This window comes from Phaethon lepturus, unplaced genomic scaffold (assembly GCF_000687285.1).
Source record: "Phaethon lepturus isolate BGI_N335 unplaced genomic scaffold, ASM68728v1 scaffold24204, whole genome shotgun sequence".
NCBI lineage: Eukaryota > Metazoa > Chordata > Aves > Phaethontiformes > Phaethontidae > Phaethon > Phaethon lepturus.
The window spans coordinates 29,668-50,940 of NW_010534421.1; the positions used below are offsets into that span (position 1 = coordinate 29,668).

The 21,273-nt window shown below is 36.0% G+C and overlaps 1 protein-coding gene across 2 annotated transcripts in view; it reads left to right on the forward strand.

The window, feature by feature from the left end:
* The first annotated feature begins 841 nt into the window (after window positions 1-841).
* Window positions 842-21,273, forward strand: part of PPARG (peroxisome proliferator-activated receptor gamma) — a 25,911-nt gene continuing 5,479 nt past the window's right edge. Inside the window, exons 1-5 of one of the 2 annotated variants that reach the window (XM_010285529.1) lie at window positions 842-1,066; window positions 2,998-3,167; window positions 4,956-5,094; window positions 14,241-14,440; window positions 18,443-18,893. In XM_010285529.1, coding sequence (XP_010283831.1) covers window positions 847-1,066; window positions 2,998-3,167; window positions 4,956-5,094; window positions 14,241-14,440; window positions 18,443-18,893 — 1,180 coding nt within the window. In that variant the 5' untranslated portion in view covers window positions 842-846. Of the gene's footprint in view, window positions 1,067-2,997; window positions 3,168-4,955; window positions 5,095-14,240; window positions 14,441-18,442; window positions 18,898-21,273 lie in introns of both variants that reach the window. The other variant, XM_010285530.1, reaches the window with a different exon arrangement.

Here is a 21,273-nt window from a genome sequence, read left to right on the forward strand (position 1 = left end):
TTATTTGGAGGAAAAACACCACTGTTTAATCCCAACTACTTTTCTTAATATAAACACCCTTTTTTTTTTCAGGCATAGGGATTTTCAGGCACTTGGGAAGAATGATGATGAGAATTTGCAAAACTGAAAAATTAATTGTGGAAGATTTCTAATTCTATTCATATGCATGCTATTGAGAGATGCAATTAAAGTCAGTGTTATCTGTCTGTTAAAAAAAAAAAAGTGCAACATTTTTTTCCAGGTATGCTGCTTTAATTTTGCATCCCTTTTTTGGGGGGGGGGGTGGTTAATGAATTGTGTGCTTACTAAAGCACATAAACGTTCTATAAAATATACAGTTAAAATGCAATTGTATTTCATCTGGCCATTCATAATTATTTGGATGGTTATTTTCCCATAGATATTTTTGTCTGTTATTCATCTAACTGAACCATTGTTCTGTGAGCCCACTAGTTGTCTCTGCTGCCTTTTGAAGCAGAGATCAGATCAGTTCAGATGGGAGCATACCTAAGACAGCCATTCTGTTCTGAGGTTAGCCTGAGCCCCGGATGCCAGCAAATCTCATTTGCTCTTATGACACGAGACGTCACAGCCTTCCTAAGAAGAACCTCAAAGCTGAGTTAACTGCCCAGCGTTATCTGTGCGATGTTACTATGCAGCCTAATACATTCTATGGTGACAAACTCAAGCCAAACATTCCCCTAAAACCCACACCTGATTGTGAGTTTGCATCCCAACCCTTTGGACGTGAGACAGTTGGACCTCAGCTTGGGCCCGAACTCATTACGGAGATAACCAGCTTCTTTTAAGATGTCTGTTTCTTTTTTTTTGTTTTCAGGGATTACAATGGTTGACACAGAAATGCCGTTTTGGCCCATTAATTTTGGAATTAGTCCAGTGGATCTGTCTGCAATGGATGATCATACACATTCCTTTGACATAAAGCCATTTACCACTGTTGATTTTTCAAGCATTTCTTCACCGCACTATGAAGATATTCCTCTTGCAAGAACTGATCAGACAAGCATTGATTATAAATATGATATCAAGCTCCAGGATTGCCAAAGTATGTTGTGTTTTTTTTTTATATATTTCCTTCATGTTCACTTTTATTTCATTCTCTGGAAAGTGTACTATCAGCAAAAGGATTTAGAAGTATTCAGATGCCTAAATGCTGGTATCCTGTCTCATCAGAGATGTCACAAGATATTCTTGCAAGAATAGAAAAGCTAGAATACATATAGCAGATCTTCACCCTTCCAGAGCAGCAGCTGGCGATTAGGCAAAGTATCATAAAGTATCTAAAATGACATTAAACACTCTTTGTTAGACACGTGAGCCCCACCATTTAGGCAACCTGATCTAGTTGATGGTGTCCTGTTCATTGCAGGGGGGCTGGACTAGACAACCTTCAAAGGTCCCTTCCAACCCAAACTATTCCAAGATTCTATGATTTGTTTCTGAAACCTCCAGTCTCCTATTCATGTATCTTGTGTGTAAATTGTCCTTTGAAGTTCTGTGCACGCAATGCAGAATAAATATCCTGGATTTTAAAAAGTGCCCCGGCATACGTAGCGTATTAATCATTAATATGTGTAGCTTTTAAATTCCAAACGACCTAAGAAACTGATCGAGTAGAAATATTGGCTACATCTGAGTCACAATGTTGATATAACTTTTATCAGTGTTCCTAATGCAGACGTAACCTTGGAGCTTCATGGGCCAGTATTATTTATATACTATGAAAAATACCATAAATAAAATTATATAGAACTCTCCTTTTAAGAGAGGAAGTTACCTATTCTTAAATAGCTTGTTACTGCAAAAGTAGGAATGTGAGGTTGCTGGGCCTGGAACTCTTTTAAAGATCTGCTTAGCCTACCTAAATCTGACATGACTTTTTTTTTTAGTAATCTGTACAGGAATTCTTTCAGGGAATTCTTGCTAGGAAAATTGTGGTATTTAATTTTGGTTGTACAGCGAAGCAGGTCCTGTATACCTCTGGGTTACTTATGAAATTAATTAAAAGGCATTTTTCCAGCTAATAATTTATTTTTCTTCTGTTTAATTAGAAATGTCCATAACACTTTAATAACAAGCTAGAGAGAGCGGTAGGGTTGAGGTAGGATAAATCCTCTTTGTCTTTACTTAGGTAATTTTCCACTTTTCTTTCCTATATAAACTAGGAAGAAAAAAGAAAACTTTCCGGTTTGTACAGTGTGGCCAGTCTGGAAAAGAAAAATATTCAGCTTATTGTAATACTGAGTCTGTTACATTACTCCTGAGATGTGATCTGATGTAATGTTAATAGTGTCAAATGTCACAGCTTTCTTCTATGACCAGTAATGATTGATTTAAAGATATTGCATTTGGTTGGTTGAGCTTGTTACAAATTGGTCTCAATTAGAAACTTTCAGAAGAGAAAATGAACTCTGAACTGCATCCAAAGTTGAACACTGTTCCCCAGGAAAAGGATAAATTTATTTAAATATCCGATATTATATTATCATACATATGTATTATCCAATAATATATTATTCAATGTATAGGTCTATTAGTTACTTAAGTTAGGGGTTTTTTTTACTAGATTAGAAACTCCAGTCCACCTCCCTGCTGTAGTTCTGAACACCTTAGAGTCATACAACCAGATAAGATACTGAGAAAAGTGAGGCCTCTCAGGCACGAGGTCTCCATGTGTAAATCTCTAATGTCCCTATCTTCAAATCAGGCCACACTACAGAGCTGAAAACTGAATCTGTAATAGACCTTCTGCCTTAGAATCTGCCTCTTCAAGGCTTTTCAGCCTACATACTGCCAAGGAAATAGCTGATTGCAGCTTCCAACCCTTTACATCCTTTGTTTACTGCTCGTTTTGTATTATGAAGCAGACCTGTGAATCTGTCTGTTTACTGCAATTGCTTGAGATTATTCCTTGCTGCTTCTTCTATATAGTTAATTATACTTTGCGTTTATCACTTAAATCTTCTCTATACACAGGTGCCATCAAAATGGAGCCTCCTTCCCCACCCTATTTTTCAGAAAAAGTTCAGCTGTACAATAAACCTCATGAGGAGTCTTCCAACTCCCTTATGGCTATTGAATGCCGTGTGTGTGGGGACAAGGCCTCTGGATTTCATTACGGTGTGCATGCATGTGAGGGTTGTAAGGTAAGTTGTCACAAATGTATTTTTTCTGAAGTAAGATTTGATTCTATTTTCATCTGAATAATCACTTGGTAAAATTACAGATCTGTGCTTTTGAGAAAACGTTTTAGGTCTTTAAGTAAATTGGTCCATGTACACTGCGTATACTTTATGACTTAATAAGTGGGAGCTTTTTAAAAAAATAACTTGCTTTTTTTATTGTTTATGTTACTGATCTATTTGAATTTTTTGTACATTTCTTCCTCTTCTGTCAATTATGCAACTGCATTTCATTACCGCTGTCTTGGAGATCACTTGTAGAATCTGAATTCATGTAACAGCAAAAGCAGGCTCATGCCCAACTCCAAAGCTCAACAGCCTGAGCAATTTAAAATTCAGACTTTGTTATTCTGATTGATTAGAGTTTCTTTATCCAATTTACACATTTCTAGGTGACTACAGAAAAGTCTAATCGTATTAAAGAAAGTAGCTTTCTGCTTTAAAAGTCCCCAGGCTTTTTTTTATCTTAATGATATTTCATGTTTGTAACACATGAAGGACAAATGAAAGGTATAAAAATTAACCGCCCTCAAGAAATGCCAGAGAAAGAAATTAATAATAATTCATTAAGTTCAAAGAAAAGTATTAGAGTTTAACGTGAAATTCCCATCTTCTCTATTTCCAGTATCTTGAGGAAAATAACTAATATTAAAGACCCAATGCAGAGCTTAAAATTTGTAACACTGAATTAGGAACACACATAAAGCAATAAGTATGCTATTGATTGCTTAAATTACAGTGAATTATATAAATCAGAGCTGGCATTATGCTTTTATTGTTATTATTCACTGTGAGGAAAAATTAATTGTTGCAAGAACCAAATGATGATAAATTGGGATAAACTTTATTAACTGATTATGAGTGATCTGAGAAAGCATCTTTAAACTGTAAAAAGACAGAACTGTGAATTTCCATAATGATTTCTCTTTTTATAAGACTTCTGTGCAATAATTTCTGTGAGTTTGGCATGAAGTGTTTTGATTTTTCACGTGCCAATGTACTTCGCAAACTTGTAATATCCAAACAATAGAGATAAACTAGAAAAGAAAACAATGTAGAAAGTAAAACCCAGAAATAAATATTGCAAAATTAGTTTAGCACTGTGCAAAAACAAAGAAATAGAATAGATGAAAGGATATAAATTCTCTTTAAGTACTCAGGCTCAAGAAGGAAAATAAATATTTGAAATAGAATTAAAAAAGTAGTTCGTTGGGAAAGAAAATTTAAACAAACAGATAACCCAATAACTTTTTTTATTTTTACTTGAGATCAAACTGCAGTTGGCAGAATTTTTGGTTTGTTGTGGTTTATAAAAAATTTTCCACATTGGTAGCAAACTTTAAATTTAGAAAATTTCATGTTCGCTTTATAACAAATTGTCCTATGAGCAGTGAAACAAATGGAGCTTCGCTTCCCTTCGCATAGTGTTCCTCATGCTCAGCACGTCTGTAGAGCTCCCAGCTTAGGTCCCCACTGTCCTTTAAACCCCACTGGTTCCCATAAGCTTCCCCAGCTATTTGAGATTTTTTACCCCTCTATCAAACTCGTTTGAAAATGGCTGAAAAGATCAGAACAGGGGCACACTGATAAGCAGGCAGTATGATCACGTGAGCCTTATTTCCTTAGGAAATCTGTCTAAAACAAAGTTACGTTCAGTGTATGTACAGAAAGGTGCTTTGTATGTGTAGAGAAGTGACACAATGACACTGGCAGTTTCCTGCATCCTTTTACATGCTTTTATGTTTACTCCAGGGCTTTTTTCGAAGAACAATCAGATTAAAGCTAATTTATGACAGGTGTGATCTTAATTGCCGCATCCATAAGAAAAGCAGAAATAAATGTCAGTACTGCAGATTTCAGAAATGCCTCGCCGTTGGAATGTCGCATAACGGTAAGTGTGCATAGCATATTTTAAAACAATCGTGTTTCATCTGGAAAGTAACATGAAACGTGAATATGATTACTGAATGTGCTGCTTTAACATCTAGAGTCTTCCGTTTCTTTACGCTAGGCGGTTTAGAAATCCGTATCGGAGAGATTGTCTCTGAGTTTAGGAAACTACGTATATGATGGGAGATTACTTTCAATATAAAAATCAGATAGATAGAGATCTGCGTTTATTGATATAATACATAATATAACATGCACGTTTGCTTTACTCTCCATCATTCTTGCTCATTACGCTGTTGATTGTTCTTCCTGGACATATTCCTGGTGTAACTGTTATTTTTCAGTTCATTGCCTTATTTTCTGGCAAGACTCTTTTGCATACAATAGCTCTATATCCCTTTCCTGTAAGTGGAAAGCTTAATTTAATTTTGAAAAATGGACTAGAGAATTTACCAAAAGTTTATGAATAATAACAACTTGAATTTGATGCACAGAACACTTACCGAGGACTGTTAACACCTCCTCACGCTAGAACACAACATACTTTAAATGAATGGGCCAGACCCTGTACTGTTTTAAAAAAACCTGTCCTCCTCCTCCTTCCTAGGCTACCCACATCTGGGCATAGATTCCAATGTGTGGTAAGTAGGAGTGTAGTGTTTCTTAGCATGCTCGTTCAGCTGTCAGCCTCTCATCATATAGTCTGTATAGCTGTGATTCCTGTGCAATATGTGCTGTCTCTCCCACCCAGAGGTGAATATCCCCTCCCACCTGTGAACAGTAAGCAGTGTTTCCATTTTGAGTATGTCGTAGTCTTAGATAGCAAAGGTGTTTGCAATTGTGTATGGTTCTGTGGTTGCCTTCTTTACAGTAGGTAAGCAGATAGCATTGAGCATATCGTTACACTGCTGTCTTGCACAGAATTTAGAAGAAAGTCCCTCTGAACTTTAAAATTAATGTATCAATTCATGTGGAAATACTTACGAATGTTTGGGCAGAGAGACATCATGAAGATTCTTTGCTGCCTTGCTTTGGCAAGGTTGAGTAAAAACAGGAATTAAATGTCATAACATAGAGACTTATGTAATTCTAAGGGTAAAGAATTGCAAACATGACTGGGAAAATAATTTCTCTGTGGTTTTTTTAGAACTTTCATTATTTTCAATATAAAAAATGAGCGTACTGTCCCCAAGAGGGAAGCTTAACTGTGGTTTGCAAAGTTAATACATGCAGTGAATGTAAATTGGTATGGGAAATGTTTTGCTAATAGAAAATATGGTTTTCAAGTTCCTGGGATGCAACAGTAACACTTAAAAATAAATCTAATTTTGAAATGCTACTGTGGGTATTTTTATAGTAATTCAGGAGGTATTATTATTATTTTCATATAATATGAAATGTGCATGCCAAATTCTCTCATAACCTCGCAACATGCCGTCCAATGATGTCAATGGGAACCATGTGCAGTTCTATCAAGAAGGAGAAGGCCGAGACCATTCTCTCCGGCTTAGTAACATAAAGGGCCCAAGAAATGTTTTTAAAATTAACATTTCACCTGCCATCTTTCCACTCTGCCAAGGCAGAAGCTGTGGCACCAGCAGAGGCCACGGTAATGGGAGTCGGTGGGAGGCATAGGCAGGAGGGGAAAAGGGCGAAGCCGTTTGTCCCAGGGCTTGAAGGAACGCTTTCATTTGCTCCCACGAGTTCACCTAACAGGGAGTTAGTAGTGTTTATATTCAAGTGTTGGCTTCTACATCTGCCTTTTTTGCCCACTCTGGTTACATTACATTGCATGAAACACCCCCCTCATTTCTTCATCATTTATAAAATAAATTTACTAAATTTCACTTTTGAAGACAAACCTATAAAAAGAAACATGCCGAAATGCAACACTGGATGTTGTCAGTGACACTGAGATGCATTTTTATGTTACATATACAGATTAAAGTTCATCCCTTCGGGTAGTGAAATTATCTGAATTTTAAAAGCTTGATATCAGAATGTGGATTACTATGGTTCCAATCTATGATTGTCTTTGCATAGATACATTACTGCAAAATGAATAGGGCACTTAGCAGCTACAGCCACATTTTTTCACGTATAAACGCTACATACCACTTGGCTGAAGGTTAAAAAAGACAGTAGTGTTCTCATGCTTTGAATATTGTTTTCCTTTCCTTCTCTAGCCACAGTGCTGCTCTGTGTTTAACCCTTAGTTGCTCAGATTGTATTCTGAAGTACTACCAAGCAGAAGCTTTGTTCTTTTATTTTAGAAATTTCATTAATTTTTTATCCTCTACTAAAAGTACTATTTATATAAAACCAACTACTGTAATGGGAAAAAGAGCACACATGGCAATATGTCTTTATTATCAGTTCTGGGAGCTGTGAATTGCTCAATCTGGTCACATGCCTCCAGTAAACTCAGACAGGTATCCGCCCTGGCTTTATCCTGTGCTTTCTAGTGTGAGAAACTGTGTTTATAGTCTATTTAAGGACTCGTTTATGCTCAAAAATAATGTAGACAATCAGAAGAGTGCTATACAGAAGAGTGTCTAAGCAATTGTAGTGACTTCTCTAAGCCATAAAATGTGGTGTAAGGATAAATATTCTAGTTTTTCCACAGAAAGGCAGAGGATATAATGTAGCATGTAGTGTCTTACTCTGTTGACTATTGGTTTTATATTGCTGACATTTGGAGAATACTGTAAACGCGAGTAAAAGAAATAGCTGCCAAAGGAGAGACACCATACATTCCAGCTGCAGGCACGTGCCCAAACTTGCATGATCTTCTATTACTGTGAAAGAAATTGCCATCTGAACCCCTTCCACCCTTGCAGCATGAGCAGCAAGCCGCATTTCCAGACCCCTTACAGCAGCTGGCTGCCTTGTCCCTGCCCTTCCTGCCCCTGCAGATCCTGCCTTGGTCCACTTCCCAGGCGCCCGGGAGATAAGGCCTGCTGTGAGGGAAGATGGAGGAGAGAGAAGATAGAGTAGCAAGGAGGATAAGTGGTCCAGGGAAACAGAAGATGAGGCCAGGGTCACAGGAGAGAGGTGGAGAGAGCAGCAGAAAAGGTTGCCACCCATCCTTGAAATTTTCTTCAACCACCAGAAATGCTGTGAACTCTTATCCACCCTGTGAACTCTCCTTTTTCCACCCTAACCTCTGTAAGTATCATCAATCCCTCCTACTTCTCCTCTTACCCAAAATCCCGCTTTCCAAATTCCTTCCGTAAACCTCCTGCTCCCTGACCTCTCCCTGACTTTTGTCTCAGTCCCCTGAAAATCACAGTGGCTTCTCCAAAAGGAAACTACTAGGCTAGTACCACAAAACTGAATTTTGCCCCAAATTTTGTCTGCAATGCTAATGAACATTGAACAGAATCTGCTGCAACTAATATATTAGTTTAGAATATATTTTATAAATTTTAAATATTTATAAAATATATTCTAAACATTAAAAAATAATTTAAAACTATCCTTTTGCCTATCAAATTATAAGGTAGGAATATTTGATTCACAACTCTCTAACCTTACATTGTTAATGAATTGTTATATTTAAAATATACTTTGGGTCCTGATCACCTTTTTTTAGGAAACTTTACTCTCATAATTCGTGAATTACATCAGAAGTCTTCCAAGACACATATGGTCATGAACAGGGACAGTGTTTAAAAGTGGTTCATGAAAGATCCACTGCTATTAATCCATTCTAAAAAGCCCCAACCATTTAGTACGAAACACATGTGGAAATGATAGATTGCTAATAAACTTACAATCCACACAAAAATAAAGACGCATAACAAACTTTACCCCACACACAGTTTTCACACACTAAACACAAGAAAATATTATGAGATTCCTGAGGGATTTCATTATTGCCGAATTATTTTACGTAAAAGTCTAATATTATGATGGCAGGCAACAAGGTACACCCTAAGGATTTTTATAGGGCAGAAAACGATAAGATCCCATTTCCATCCTTGGTGAAGTCAATTCATGTGTTTAGAAGAAGTCTTGGTCCTCTGCTACACGCAAGCTCTGCTACTGTTAGTGGCTGCTTTGCTGAACTGGTAGACGTGGGTTCCAGTAGCTGGCAATCCCACTCAAGTGGGTCGTTAAACCAAGGGTGGGTGTCCTAGGCCACTAAGAGAGAGCTCATGCCCCCACGCCCCCCTGCTATACTGCCTTGATGAGCTCACCAGCTAGTGCATGCTTTGACGACGACGGGGAGTTTGGACTGATTTGACATTGGTGTAGTAGCTTTCTGTGCTATGAGGAAGCTGTCTTTGTTAGATCTAACTCGATTCCAAATGCAGCACGCAAGCATTCAAGAAGAGCAGTTAATGCTTATAACCTAGTTTACCATATAACAACATCTGTGCTAATTCTTTTTCAAAGTAATCCCGGCCTTTTAACAGACTTATATAATTCAGTGTTACTTTTGGCAGTAGTACTTATTTCTTTTGTTGTTTGTGGGTTTTTTTTCCTTTTTCATTTACACAGAAAGAATTTAAAATAATCTTTTTTAAAAAAGAAACCAGGTATCTTATCTTCATAGAAAAATTAGCATCATGAGGCCTCATGCCAAACCTATGCCAAATATTTCATATATTTCCACGCAGCTTTCATCATGTATCCTTTGATATAGTCTTCCTCCATGTCTTTGGCCTTTAACTCCAAAACAGTTATACATAAGGTTATAAGGTTTGCATTCAGAAAATTTAGCACAGTGAAGACAATGCTCTGGTTTAACATTAATGTTCACAGGTTTTTTTGACTGTGTGTACAAAAATTGTATAAATTCTCAAAGACATGGAAACAAAAAATTAGGTATGATTCCAACAAGGAAGAGTACTGAAAGAAATAGCAAAGTAATAAATAATATTTGGGGTTTATAGCACTTTTCATGCAGAGATCTCAAAAAAGCACTTTTCAGGAAAATAAGTAACACCATCACAAGTAAAAATAAATTACAAGTGAAAGGAGGCATCTACTCTAGGACTACTAACAGTAAATGAAATATTAACAGTATGACAAACTCCAATGCAATCTGTAAATTAATGGAAATTTATATTAGAATCACTAGGGCTTATGACACACGCTTACTTCTGCAAAGGTGATTTGATATCCTTTGTTGGGGATAGATAAGCACACCAGAAACGTCATTCTGGAACACCCTTAGTCAATCTTATTTTCGTTAAAAAGAATAAACACGATGTAAATTGTCATTTATTATAAATTCTACACCAGTAAACTTTTTAACAGAGAACTATCGACAAAATGTTGTTTAGCAATACCAAATTGCTAGCACAAATACTGTAATTTACTCTCCAAGAGACTCTTGGACAGGAGACAAGCGACTCTGCACAGGAATCGGGGTATGGGATAAGGGGAATATTTAGCAAACGTAGTATACATACTATGCTGTCATTTTATGCTCAAAACTAAAAGTAAGCCTATTCTACAGTGGCAGCATCAGTGCAACAGTAGATAGATGCAGTTATGTGGAAAACTGCCCTCAGTTTTAAAAAAGAAACTATCCTCCTCAATTCTGGCAAACTTACTTGAAAAAAACAGGCACCCATGTCTGAATCTCTAGCAAGATGTTTGTTACCAGTCTGGTTAATGCTCTTCAAAAGAATACAATTATACAGCTTAGTCAGTTATTCTCTAATGACAAAACAATCTCTGCTTTGAAAAATCCCTGATCATTTCAATAAAATCTCTACTTTAAACAACCCTATTTCAGTAATCAGTGTCATAGCTGGTATATGCACTGTGGTATATCATTAAGAATGTTTCAGTAGATACTTGATTGGGAAGGGAGGAAGGAGGGGGAAAAAAAAAAGATGGAAAAAAGAGACTACATTCATATTGTTTGTAAGCCTTGGGGACCTGTATAAACTACTATTTTAGAGCTAAGTTAATATTGAAACATCATGAGGCGAAGCAATATACTGTCCCTTTTTTATCCCTTGTTTGTAAAAATTACCTTGATGAAAGGGAGTCTTATGCCAGTGAGATTCCAGATTATAAACTCGCTTCTGTAAGCCCCGACTCTCAAGAATAGGCCCACAACAGAATCGAGTCTCATACTGGCGTTCAGTCAAGCTTCGTTGCCATAATACTTAGAGTTAGTATGCTTGCAGAATGAGCGTGCAGAATGAGCGTATAGAACTCACACCAGGCTGTTAGGGATGCATAATGTATTGTAAACATATTATGAAGATTTTTTAATATATATATATATATGATGTTATAAATGTATCCCATATAAAATATCAAAATAGTTTACAAGTAGGATTTATTGTTAACGAAACATTTTTCTGGCCCAAAGCACCTAGTTCCTGATATGGTTGTGAAATCTCTCAAAGGATGTGTTCCTTAGAGTTCCTAAGTATTTCTTACTATGTGTTAAGAAGTCATCAGGTCATAACAAATTGCACTTCATATATTTCTAGGAGTGATGAACATTTTATAGACCTGGGTAATTCTGGTCTCCCTCTTTTATTAACAGTCCTTTATATGAGGCTAATATTTGCCTTGCTTTCTTTCAGGATTAAAAGGTCCACTGTAATAGTCTGAGAAGTCTTGCTAGACATCACTTAGGTCTTCAATTTGCAAATTCTTCCTCAAAAAAAGATGGTGAGGAGGAGTTGGATTTGTTGGCAAGAACCCAGTCAGAAGCATCAAAGTATCAGGATTTTTTCCATTGATGAAGCTATTGCAAAATGCACATTTGAGAAGTGGACAAATTAATCATAAAACATAATCCTATTAATGTCACAAGTTTAATATTAAATTAATATTAAATCTGAAACCAGGTTTAGTGAAGAACATAGATTTTTATGAAAATATGAATTTAACAAATGTCTAGCTGCACTGTTCAACATGGACTTTTAATTAACCTTTAACACTTTTATTAGCTAGATTATTATTTTAACACCTTCTCGACCTACATTTTAGTTATACGTGCTGTTCTTGTAATAATATATTTTAACTTTATTATATTGATGACAGTTTGATTCTTTTTATTGAATCAGCCCTTAAGTATCAGAAGAAGTAATAATAATCTGTAAATGCTATAAAATATTTTCAGTGAGTTTTCGCTCTATTTACTTCATTAAATACTCATATTTCATTCATTTTATATCTTCAAGAACGTCTAAAATGCAGATCTTAGTATTGTGTGTTTCACGTTACCAACATCCATACATGTTTTTTAAAAAAAAACTCAAAGGGTTTGTGTTAACTGCAAATAAGAATTTTTACTAGTGAGAGAAGCCATTTTAACTGCGAAATGAAAATACCAAAATGGTCTTGATTCACAGTGTTCATGGAAGCATATGTAGATGAATTAATTTTTTCTGTAGTTAAGTTGAATTTTTTCATCTCTTTATTTAGGTTACACCAAGTACAAATATGAACTCTCCCTTTGTTTGATATCAATTTTTTAGATACCACTAACATTACCATATGTTCATCCATTCACATTGCTTCTTTACAGAATGGTTTCAGTCTTTTTGAGCCATTATAGTATGTCATATAAACTAATGTGACGTTAATAATTTTTCTGTAAATGTTTTGCTCTCCGAAGAAAGGAGGGCAGTGATGTCTCCCTGAAAACTATAGTTAGTAGCTGATTAAAAATACTTAGTGTTTCCCATGAGAAAGAAAAAAATGCATATGCCATGGTATATATGACCCAAAACAAATATCAGTTGGCAATTATTCAAAATTTCCTATATGAAAAAATTAGAAGCAACAGACATTTTCTGGGGAAAAAAATAGAATATGTTAACTTGTACCTATTGAACTAGCTTTCCTTTCATGATGATTTTTATTCTGACGTTAACTCTAAGAATACCCAAGCAAATATGAAATACGCAGCATGCATCATTCGGAGACTAAGTTTGCTGAGAGAGAAATGTAGTACAGTTGTAAAAACAACCTTGTTTCTACAGCCATGAAATAATAGAACTAATCAATCAATATCATATATGACAAATGGGATTTTTTAAGTTTTCTGGCAAATTATTTTTTCTTGGAAAAAAGTGTCATTTTTGTGCATCAGCACACTGCAAGCAAACTCATAAAAGGAAAGTGAATGGTCATTTCCAAAATAAATGTCCCTAATACAATCATTCATGGGTGTGATCTTAACAGCACTTCTACTTTTTCCAGGGAAGACACTAATATATAAAAATACTTATAATACTTCTATTTCCTCCTAAGGCCAAAATGCAAACCTTTATTTCTTCCTTCTGTTTTTTGTTTTGATGCTCTTTTGTTCCGTTTTGTTTTTGTAAAATAAAATGAATTCTGTTTACTGAAATATCACATGATAAATCAGTCTTGATGGCTCATTTGAAATATTTTCCAAGTCAGTCCCCATATGAATAAACAGTATCTTGGATAATAAGTACGTCGGTGTAAAAGTAGGAGGTTTACAGCCCGCCTTACGTTGGTATTGAGCAATTGTGAGATCGTATGACTAGGCAGAACCATGTCCCATTCTATCAATGCTGCATGCACATAGATCTGTTACCATGAAGAACTCGGCCTTTTCTGGCTTTTTGATTCCCTGCACAACCTTCTTTTTCATTCCTTAATTCTTTTGGTAATGCTTTATAGCACTTGCTACGTTAAGTTCTGTTGAACTATGTAGGAATGTATTCCTGCAAGGCATGCGAGTGTTTTGTTTCTAAACAAATGAAGAAATCTGAGCTTCATAGGGTGATTTGCCCAAAACAATACAAGGCTGAAAGGTGGTTCCTACCCTAAGCCAACAGAATTTTAATATATTAAAGATTCTTTACATTTTATTTAAATTGGAGGTAGAATCAGTGGTTTTCACCAACCCTGTCAGGTGAGCTGACAATAGGTTTGCACTTCCAAGCAAGATATTGTAATCTTGCTGTTTGGGCACACAGATTATTTCCTCTTTGAGATTTGTTTGTTTACATTACTTCGAAGCACTTCAGCTGTTTTGCCTACATTACTGGAGAAAATAATCTGACTTGCCGAAGTACTGTTTTAATAAAACCTTCAAGAGCTCATAACAAAAAGTGATATAGAAAGCTATTCAAATACTCTTTTTTAGGTGCACCTATAGCTATAGTAATTGCTTGTCATCTTCTTCAGCCATCAGGTTTGGGCGAATGCCACAAGCGGAGAAGGAGAAGCTCTTGGCAGAGATTTCCAGCGACATCGACCAGTTAAACCCTGAATCTGCTGATCTACGAGCACTTGCCAAGCATTTGTATGACTCATACATAAAGTCCTTCCCTCTGACAAAAGCCAAGGCGAGGGCGATCTTGACAGGAAAGACGACAGACAAATCAGTTAGTTCCCTCTGTTTTTTTTTTTTTTTCTTTCTTTTGAGTAAATGATTTACCACATTGACAACACATCTTTAAAAAAAAAAAACCAAAAAACTTTGCTGTTGGCAGTTACATATTTCAAGCTGTGACTGAAACACAGGAAATGTTTTTAGATAGGATAAGTAAACATTATTTGAAAAAACTCCAAGTTCACCTAATAAAATACTTGAAACCAGTACAAGAATTTGAAGGTCATCTTAACCTTTTTGTATTCTCTGATCCACTCTTCCCGTTTTCCTTATCCTTCACCAAAGGTTATCATCCACACTATCTGTTTAAGGTGGCTATCTAGCTGTCAGGAATTGGTTGCTCGACTATTCAAGCATCCGTATCATAGTGTATTATCAGTACTAGCTGTACCTAAAGGAATATTCTTTCTCATAAGTGTCAAAGGATACCAACACCATCGCTAGCCTTAACTATGATGCTTATTCTTATGATGCTTTGATGACTTCCTGCATTTAACTGGGTTATCTGGGATCAGATCAGTATTCAGAGTTGGTGCAACTTGAATTTTAGGAGAATGTACAAGAAAATCTTTGAAAAATGAGGAGTAGAGATATGAGTATGTGAGGGTTGCTTTGGAAACTTCACTGGCAATACATAACAATCTTCTGTGTCAGTGAGAAGGGGGATAAATAAGATCTGATAATTATACTAGGTTTTAAATTTTGTCACTATTCTAACACCTAAAGAGCAAAGCAGTTTTCCAAAACGTATAACACTTACTTTGATATATTTTCTAGAATCATTGGCAGAAATTTTATTGTCAGGATTACAACAGAGACTGTATTTTATTTTCTTTAATAATTTCAAAGACAGGAAAGAATTTTGAGGTATTTTAGGCTTTCTTTCTTTAAAGGTGGTTAAAATCATAATTTAAATATTGTCCCTAATTTGGTTGTACCCTTCACATATAAAAACTGCAGATATGGTGGACACTTACAATTTGAATAACTTTTCGTCTTGGAGTTTATAAAGTTTGAACTAGCATAGTTCAATATCAACATCTAGTTGAAGATGTCCCTGCTCACTGCAGGGAGGTTGGACTAGATGACCTCTAAAGGTCCCTTCCAACCCTGATTCTATGATTCTGTGATTTATTCTGCAGAAAGCTGAAACGCTAAGTCCACCAGGAGGCCTGCTCCTTTTTTCTGCAGCTGCCCACTGTACACACTCTGGAACGTGACAGAAGTTTGGTGCTCTGACCTTCTGTTTTTCCAGACGTGTTCAGAAATCTGGGAAGTTTGTTTCTGAAGGCCCAAGTGCATCCACAAGTCCTACTTTTGTTCTGTAAGGTTCTATGAAATTGTCACAGAAACCAGTTGGCATGTGGTTTGGTGCTGTGCTGGGTGCTTAACAAATATCTGGGCTTACACAACTTGGTCATGTCTGAAAGTTACACTAATGCAATACTCATGCAGTAAATATGTAGTATGCCATCAATCATGTTCTCCTTTTTTATTGAAAGTTTTAAAACTTTACCATATTAGAATATAGCAATAAAACAATAGACATAGAATTCTGTTTTTCGTTGCTGCAAATTTTCAAGTCTTTTAACAAAAATAACACTGAAAGAGTGACAGTATTTAAAGGTTACAACTTTTACATTATTTGAACTCTAATGAACTTTATGCTCTGGAACATGAAACTGTTTACTATGGGCACAGTTTAAATTTATGTTATTTTTTAATTGCTATATCATCTGCATTAACTGCAAGTGATTTCATATGCCAAGTGAGCCTGTCAAAACTGAAATGACTAACTCATCCTCTTTGGGGATATACAGTGCTCATTTGACATAATATTCTACTAACGAAGTTCATCTGAATCTCTGTATTAAAAATTTCTTTAGCTATTTGGAACTCTTTCTTGATTTTCATCTTCTAATGTCAGCAGGCCGGTGGCATAGCGTAAGCTTTCTAAAGCACGTGTACGTGCACAGAATAGGTGACTTTTTCTTGTACTTGGTGCTCCCACGTAAGGTGTTCTAGAAAGAAAAGAAAGGAATGACCTACTAATACAAAAACATGCATTTTAAAAGCCTCCTCTGCAGTCTTGTTATTCCACTATTTCACATATGCATGCATATACATATGTACAGATATGTATAAAATGCTTTTTCTGCTGCCAAAATACCACTGTGTCTTGAAAAATACCTTATCCTCCTGGCTCTTCTCAGTGCAGTGTGTTTATTTTTTCAGTTTCACACTGAAATCCTAGTGCAAATGGAAAAAGTGTGTCAAAAGAGCTGAAATCCTCTTGTGCAGATACTATTATTTCAGTTCACAGGTAGACCCCCATTTTCCAAGCAGCTGTATCACTTAAAGACATAAACCACCAGCTGCCATCCCTCCCTCTCTTAGACCTAGCGACAGCGGGTCAGAGCTTTGTGTTCGACTTGCCCTGAAACCGATGACTGAACACTTTCACAACCTCCATCTGCAGAACTATGGGGGTAGCAACCTCTAGCTGGTGGGTAGTCATAAGCATCTGTGGGCAATATCCTCTTCAGAAGGCACCACCAGACTCTAAAGAAAGAAGCTTTTTTCAGCTTTTAAAATTTCATAATAATTTAGCACTGAATAGTCTTCAAAACTGGTTTAATCAAATAGGAATAGAATTTTAGGAGTTTCCAGAAGTTGATTCTGCGGGAGAGGACCACTGACTACCTTAGGAAGGCTTGGGTTATTTTTCTAATCTCTTCTGCGGCATATAGTGAATATAAAATCATGAGAGTAAGCACCCATATGAATAAGGCATTAGAATCTGTAATCATAAAGGACCTTAAATCAAAAAATGCATTTCTCTGGTCCAGTTGTTGGTGCATAATTCCTTGTATTTTAATTAAATAATCAAGTGTGTTAACAAACCTATTAATATCAGTAGATATTTGTTCAGTGCAGCAATGAGCTTTTTCGTCATTTATTCTCTAAGGAAAAGATCCTTCAGATGAATTCGAGAAATCTTTACTTAACCACTTCTTTAAAAGCAGGAGCTGCTTCTGCATATTCTGAAACAGATTGTTTCCAGATCCTAATGAAAGTTTTCCTGGCACTACTTTTTCTAATCTGCTTTCAAAATTGATTTATTCCAGTTCAGTTTATTTCACAGGCAAACTCATTCTTGTGTTCTGAATTGTGCTGCTGTAGTTTGTATCATGTTATTTGTGTTTTCTTTCTCATTAACAAGTTGTTTGAGTTTAAATATATCCTTTGTTATTTTTAAAGGTATTAACACCAAAAGGTTAAATTTATCAGATTATCAATACCATAAAGCTGATACTACTCGCAGTATTTTCTAGAAAGGCAGAACTTGAAACGAACATGACAGTACATAAAGTAATCAAAATGTGAATATACTCTGTCTTTCTACAAAAAAGAAGTTGTATCATCAGAAATGCGAACATGTCACTGTACACTTACTAGATTCTGTTTTATAGAAGCCTTTAAAATTCAGGTAAAAGGAGTAACATTTTAACCTTTTATTATTAAGCATTCCAAACTTCAAATTGTGGTATTACAGAACTTCCATAAAACAAACAAACAAAAACAAAAAGAAAAACAAACCAAAAAAACCCCCACCAAAAAAGTAAAATAATGGATATTTTAAAACAGTGTTCCTTACTCACAGCCCCCCCCAAAAATACTCTCTCGCACTCCCCCCCCCCCCCCCAGTTATTAAAAAAAGTATCATTCAAAGTCCTTTTTTTAGAACGTGAAGTCATGGCACATGTGAGAAGTCCTTAAGAACTACCTCTCCTTTCTGTAAATCTTTTTAACACTGTGAGGATATTTGCTTTAATAGGTTTATAAAGATTTAGCCCTTTTGGGTCAAATACCTCCTAGGTTTCAAGTGTTTTGTGATGCGTTGTACCTCTGTATGCTACTTCAGTTTCTCAGGAGTCAAATGTTCATAGAAAGGACATTTGAAAGTAAATTGTCTTTTCCTTTCATTTTTTAGCCTTTTGTTATTTATGACATGAACTCTTTAATGATGGGAGAAGATCAGATCAAGTGCAAGCATGTGTCGCCGCTGCAGGAGGAGAACAAAGAAGTAGCAATTCGCATTTTCCAGCGCTGCCAGTTTCGCTCGGTGGAGGCAGTGCAGGAGATCACAGAATTTGCCAAGAACATTCCAGGTTTTGTGAATCTTGACCTGAATGATCAAGTAACTCTCCTGAAATATGGGGTCCATGAGATCATATATACTCTCCTGGCTTCTCTGATGAATAAAGATGGAGTTCTTATATCTGATGGACAAGGATTCATGACACGGGAGTTTCTGAAGAGCCTGAGAAAACCTTTTTGTGACTTTATGGAACCCAAGTTCGAGTTTGCTGTGAAGTTCAATGCACTGGAATTAGATGACAGCGACCTAGCAATATTTATAGCTGTCATTATACTAAGTGGAGGTAAGTGCTGTCTTGCTTAATATGATTTTATATCATAGAATTGACACTTTTAATACCTGTCCAAACAGGAAAATGCTCAGTACTACAGGATGGGAATGAGTTTGTTCACACAAAGTTTTTTATTAATTTTCAGCTTTCTTGATGTTGTTTGCCCTTTTTTTTTGGTTTCAGGCAGAAACTGAAAATGTAAATGACCTGATATTAATGATGGAGCTGGAAATGCCTGCTGAATCAGCAGTTTGTTTAGTTAGAAAACAAAATCGGGACTATCTTTCTGAAAACAGGAAGGGTGGAATTTCATTGGCAAGAGCTTCTAAAAGTTAAAATTCTGCATGAGGGTTTTTTAAACCTGCAATTAGATTGTGTGGCTTGTTAATTGTACACAAATAGCTTTGACTCCATAACAATTCAAAATATATGTGGCATTTGGCTTACAGGATTTTTATGGTGGTGTTTTGTTGTTGTTGCTTTTTCACTCGTGCAAGGTTTAGTTTGCCTTTAAACAGCGGGGGGGGGGAAAGAATGCATTTCTCAGGAAAACGATGGTCTCGTAATGCCTGAGAAAAACAGGCATTGTGTGCCTGCTCTGTTCAGATTTCCTAAGCTGCTGTGTTTGTATTAATCTTTATGCTTTAGGCAAAGCATGAATCTGAAAGCCCAGGTATCAGACTACATGCAATCTTAACACTTCATTAAAAAGAACACTGAATTTTCAGCTTTTTTGAAGTCAGTATGTTCTATCTGATTCTGAGGTGATGCGGCTGTTGTATTTTGTGAATGAGCAACTCCTACCAAGATTTAGTTCACTCAGAAACCTTTCCACGGAGAATCTGAGATATCAGATATACATTTCAGGTCAGAGTGAAGGTCTTTTACTTTGGCCCCAATACTATCAAATTAGTGATGTCGCACAAAGAAAATTTTACCCTACCGATTTGTGTGTGTTTTGGCTTAGAATGGTACTGCAGATATCAATGGGAGGAATGTGCTGAATGTTCTGAATTCAGATCCTCCACAGAGCAGCGCAGAGTATTTTCTTATTAAATTACATTTAAGCAATCAAACACAACCACCACATGCTATTGTTCTAAAAACAGACATTCTCTTGAGAGTGCATTGTTACGTATAGCTTCATTTAAAATCACGTACAATTACTCCTGGCATTGTGTTTCATTCAGTAAAAATGTGGTATCACAATATGGTTTATTAGACTAACTAAATCCACTTCAAACAAGTGCAGTTCCCAGAAGACATTTTCTTGTGCAAACCTTTGAACACAATGATCCCTGAGGACTCTGAATTAATTCAGGAAGGGAAAATATGCTACTGGTATATTTTTGGTTGGCTTTGATGGGGTAGGAGAAATTATACAAGCCTATTAGGGCACTGCACAAAACATGCCAGTATTTTGCGTTTTCTAATATAATGAAATTTGACAGATGAGAAACAGGCCTCTCAAAATCCACTCCTAATTGAAAAAAGGGAACATGCAATCTGCAAAGCTAGGTCTGCTATGCTTCATTGATGCTTGCTTTACATAAGAGGAAATAGGTGTGATGTAACTAATCGTACATTTTAGATCTCAGGAGGACAATGATCCACAGAAAAAAATTTGACGATGTTGAACCAGATTTATCAACAAGTCTTTTTTTAAAGAATAATTTGTAAACAGAGATCCATAAAGAACTACCAAATTTTTTTACTTCTTAAATCACTCTGAAGCAAATCCATATAAATATATAAATCCATATAAATATAAATCAGCCCTTTCTAGGAAAATCCTTTAATTTGTTGATAACAAAGATCTCTCACTACCTTTACTCAGAACTTCTTTTTTGTTTCAAAAAAGCATCATAGTTATTTGTAAACTGAGTTTATGTTTTGAAAAAAATGAAGCTTTGCTACCAATTAGAGAATGGCTTTTATCATGGAATTTACAGTTGGATATGATATATATCGAACTGTATGCATTCTGTGGGACTATAGTATCTTATGTGGTATGGAACGGAAATCCTATTTCTCAGATGTCTCATGCTCTCGTTTCTGTAAAAGCTATGTTCTTACAAAACTTAATTTCTGTAAGAACTATATGAATAGTCAACCAGGATGATTTCTTTGAAAATAGGATTTCAAAACCAGTTCCAATTACCTTAAGGGCTTTACTAGCTGCAGGAATACTGTAAAGTTTAAGTCGCTTCAAGAAATCCTGTGTACAAATATCTTCAGAAGAAAACAGGTTTGTGAAACAAAAGAAGATCCTAGCCAAACGCTCTAATTTTAAATGAATCTGTCATTGCCTAGCAAAATTACGTTCGTTCTGCTGGCTCCATGGGTGCTCTCTTACGCAGCTCTAAAAAGAAGAGAGAAGGGAAAGAGAAAA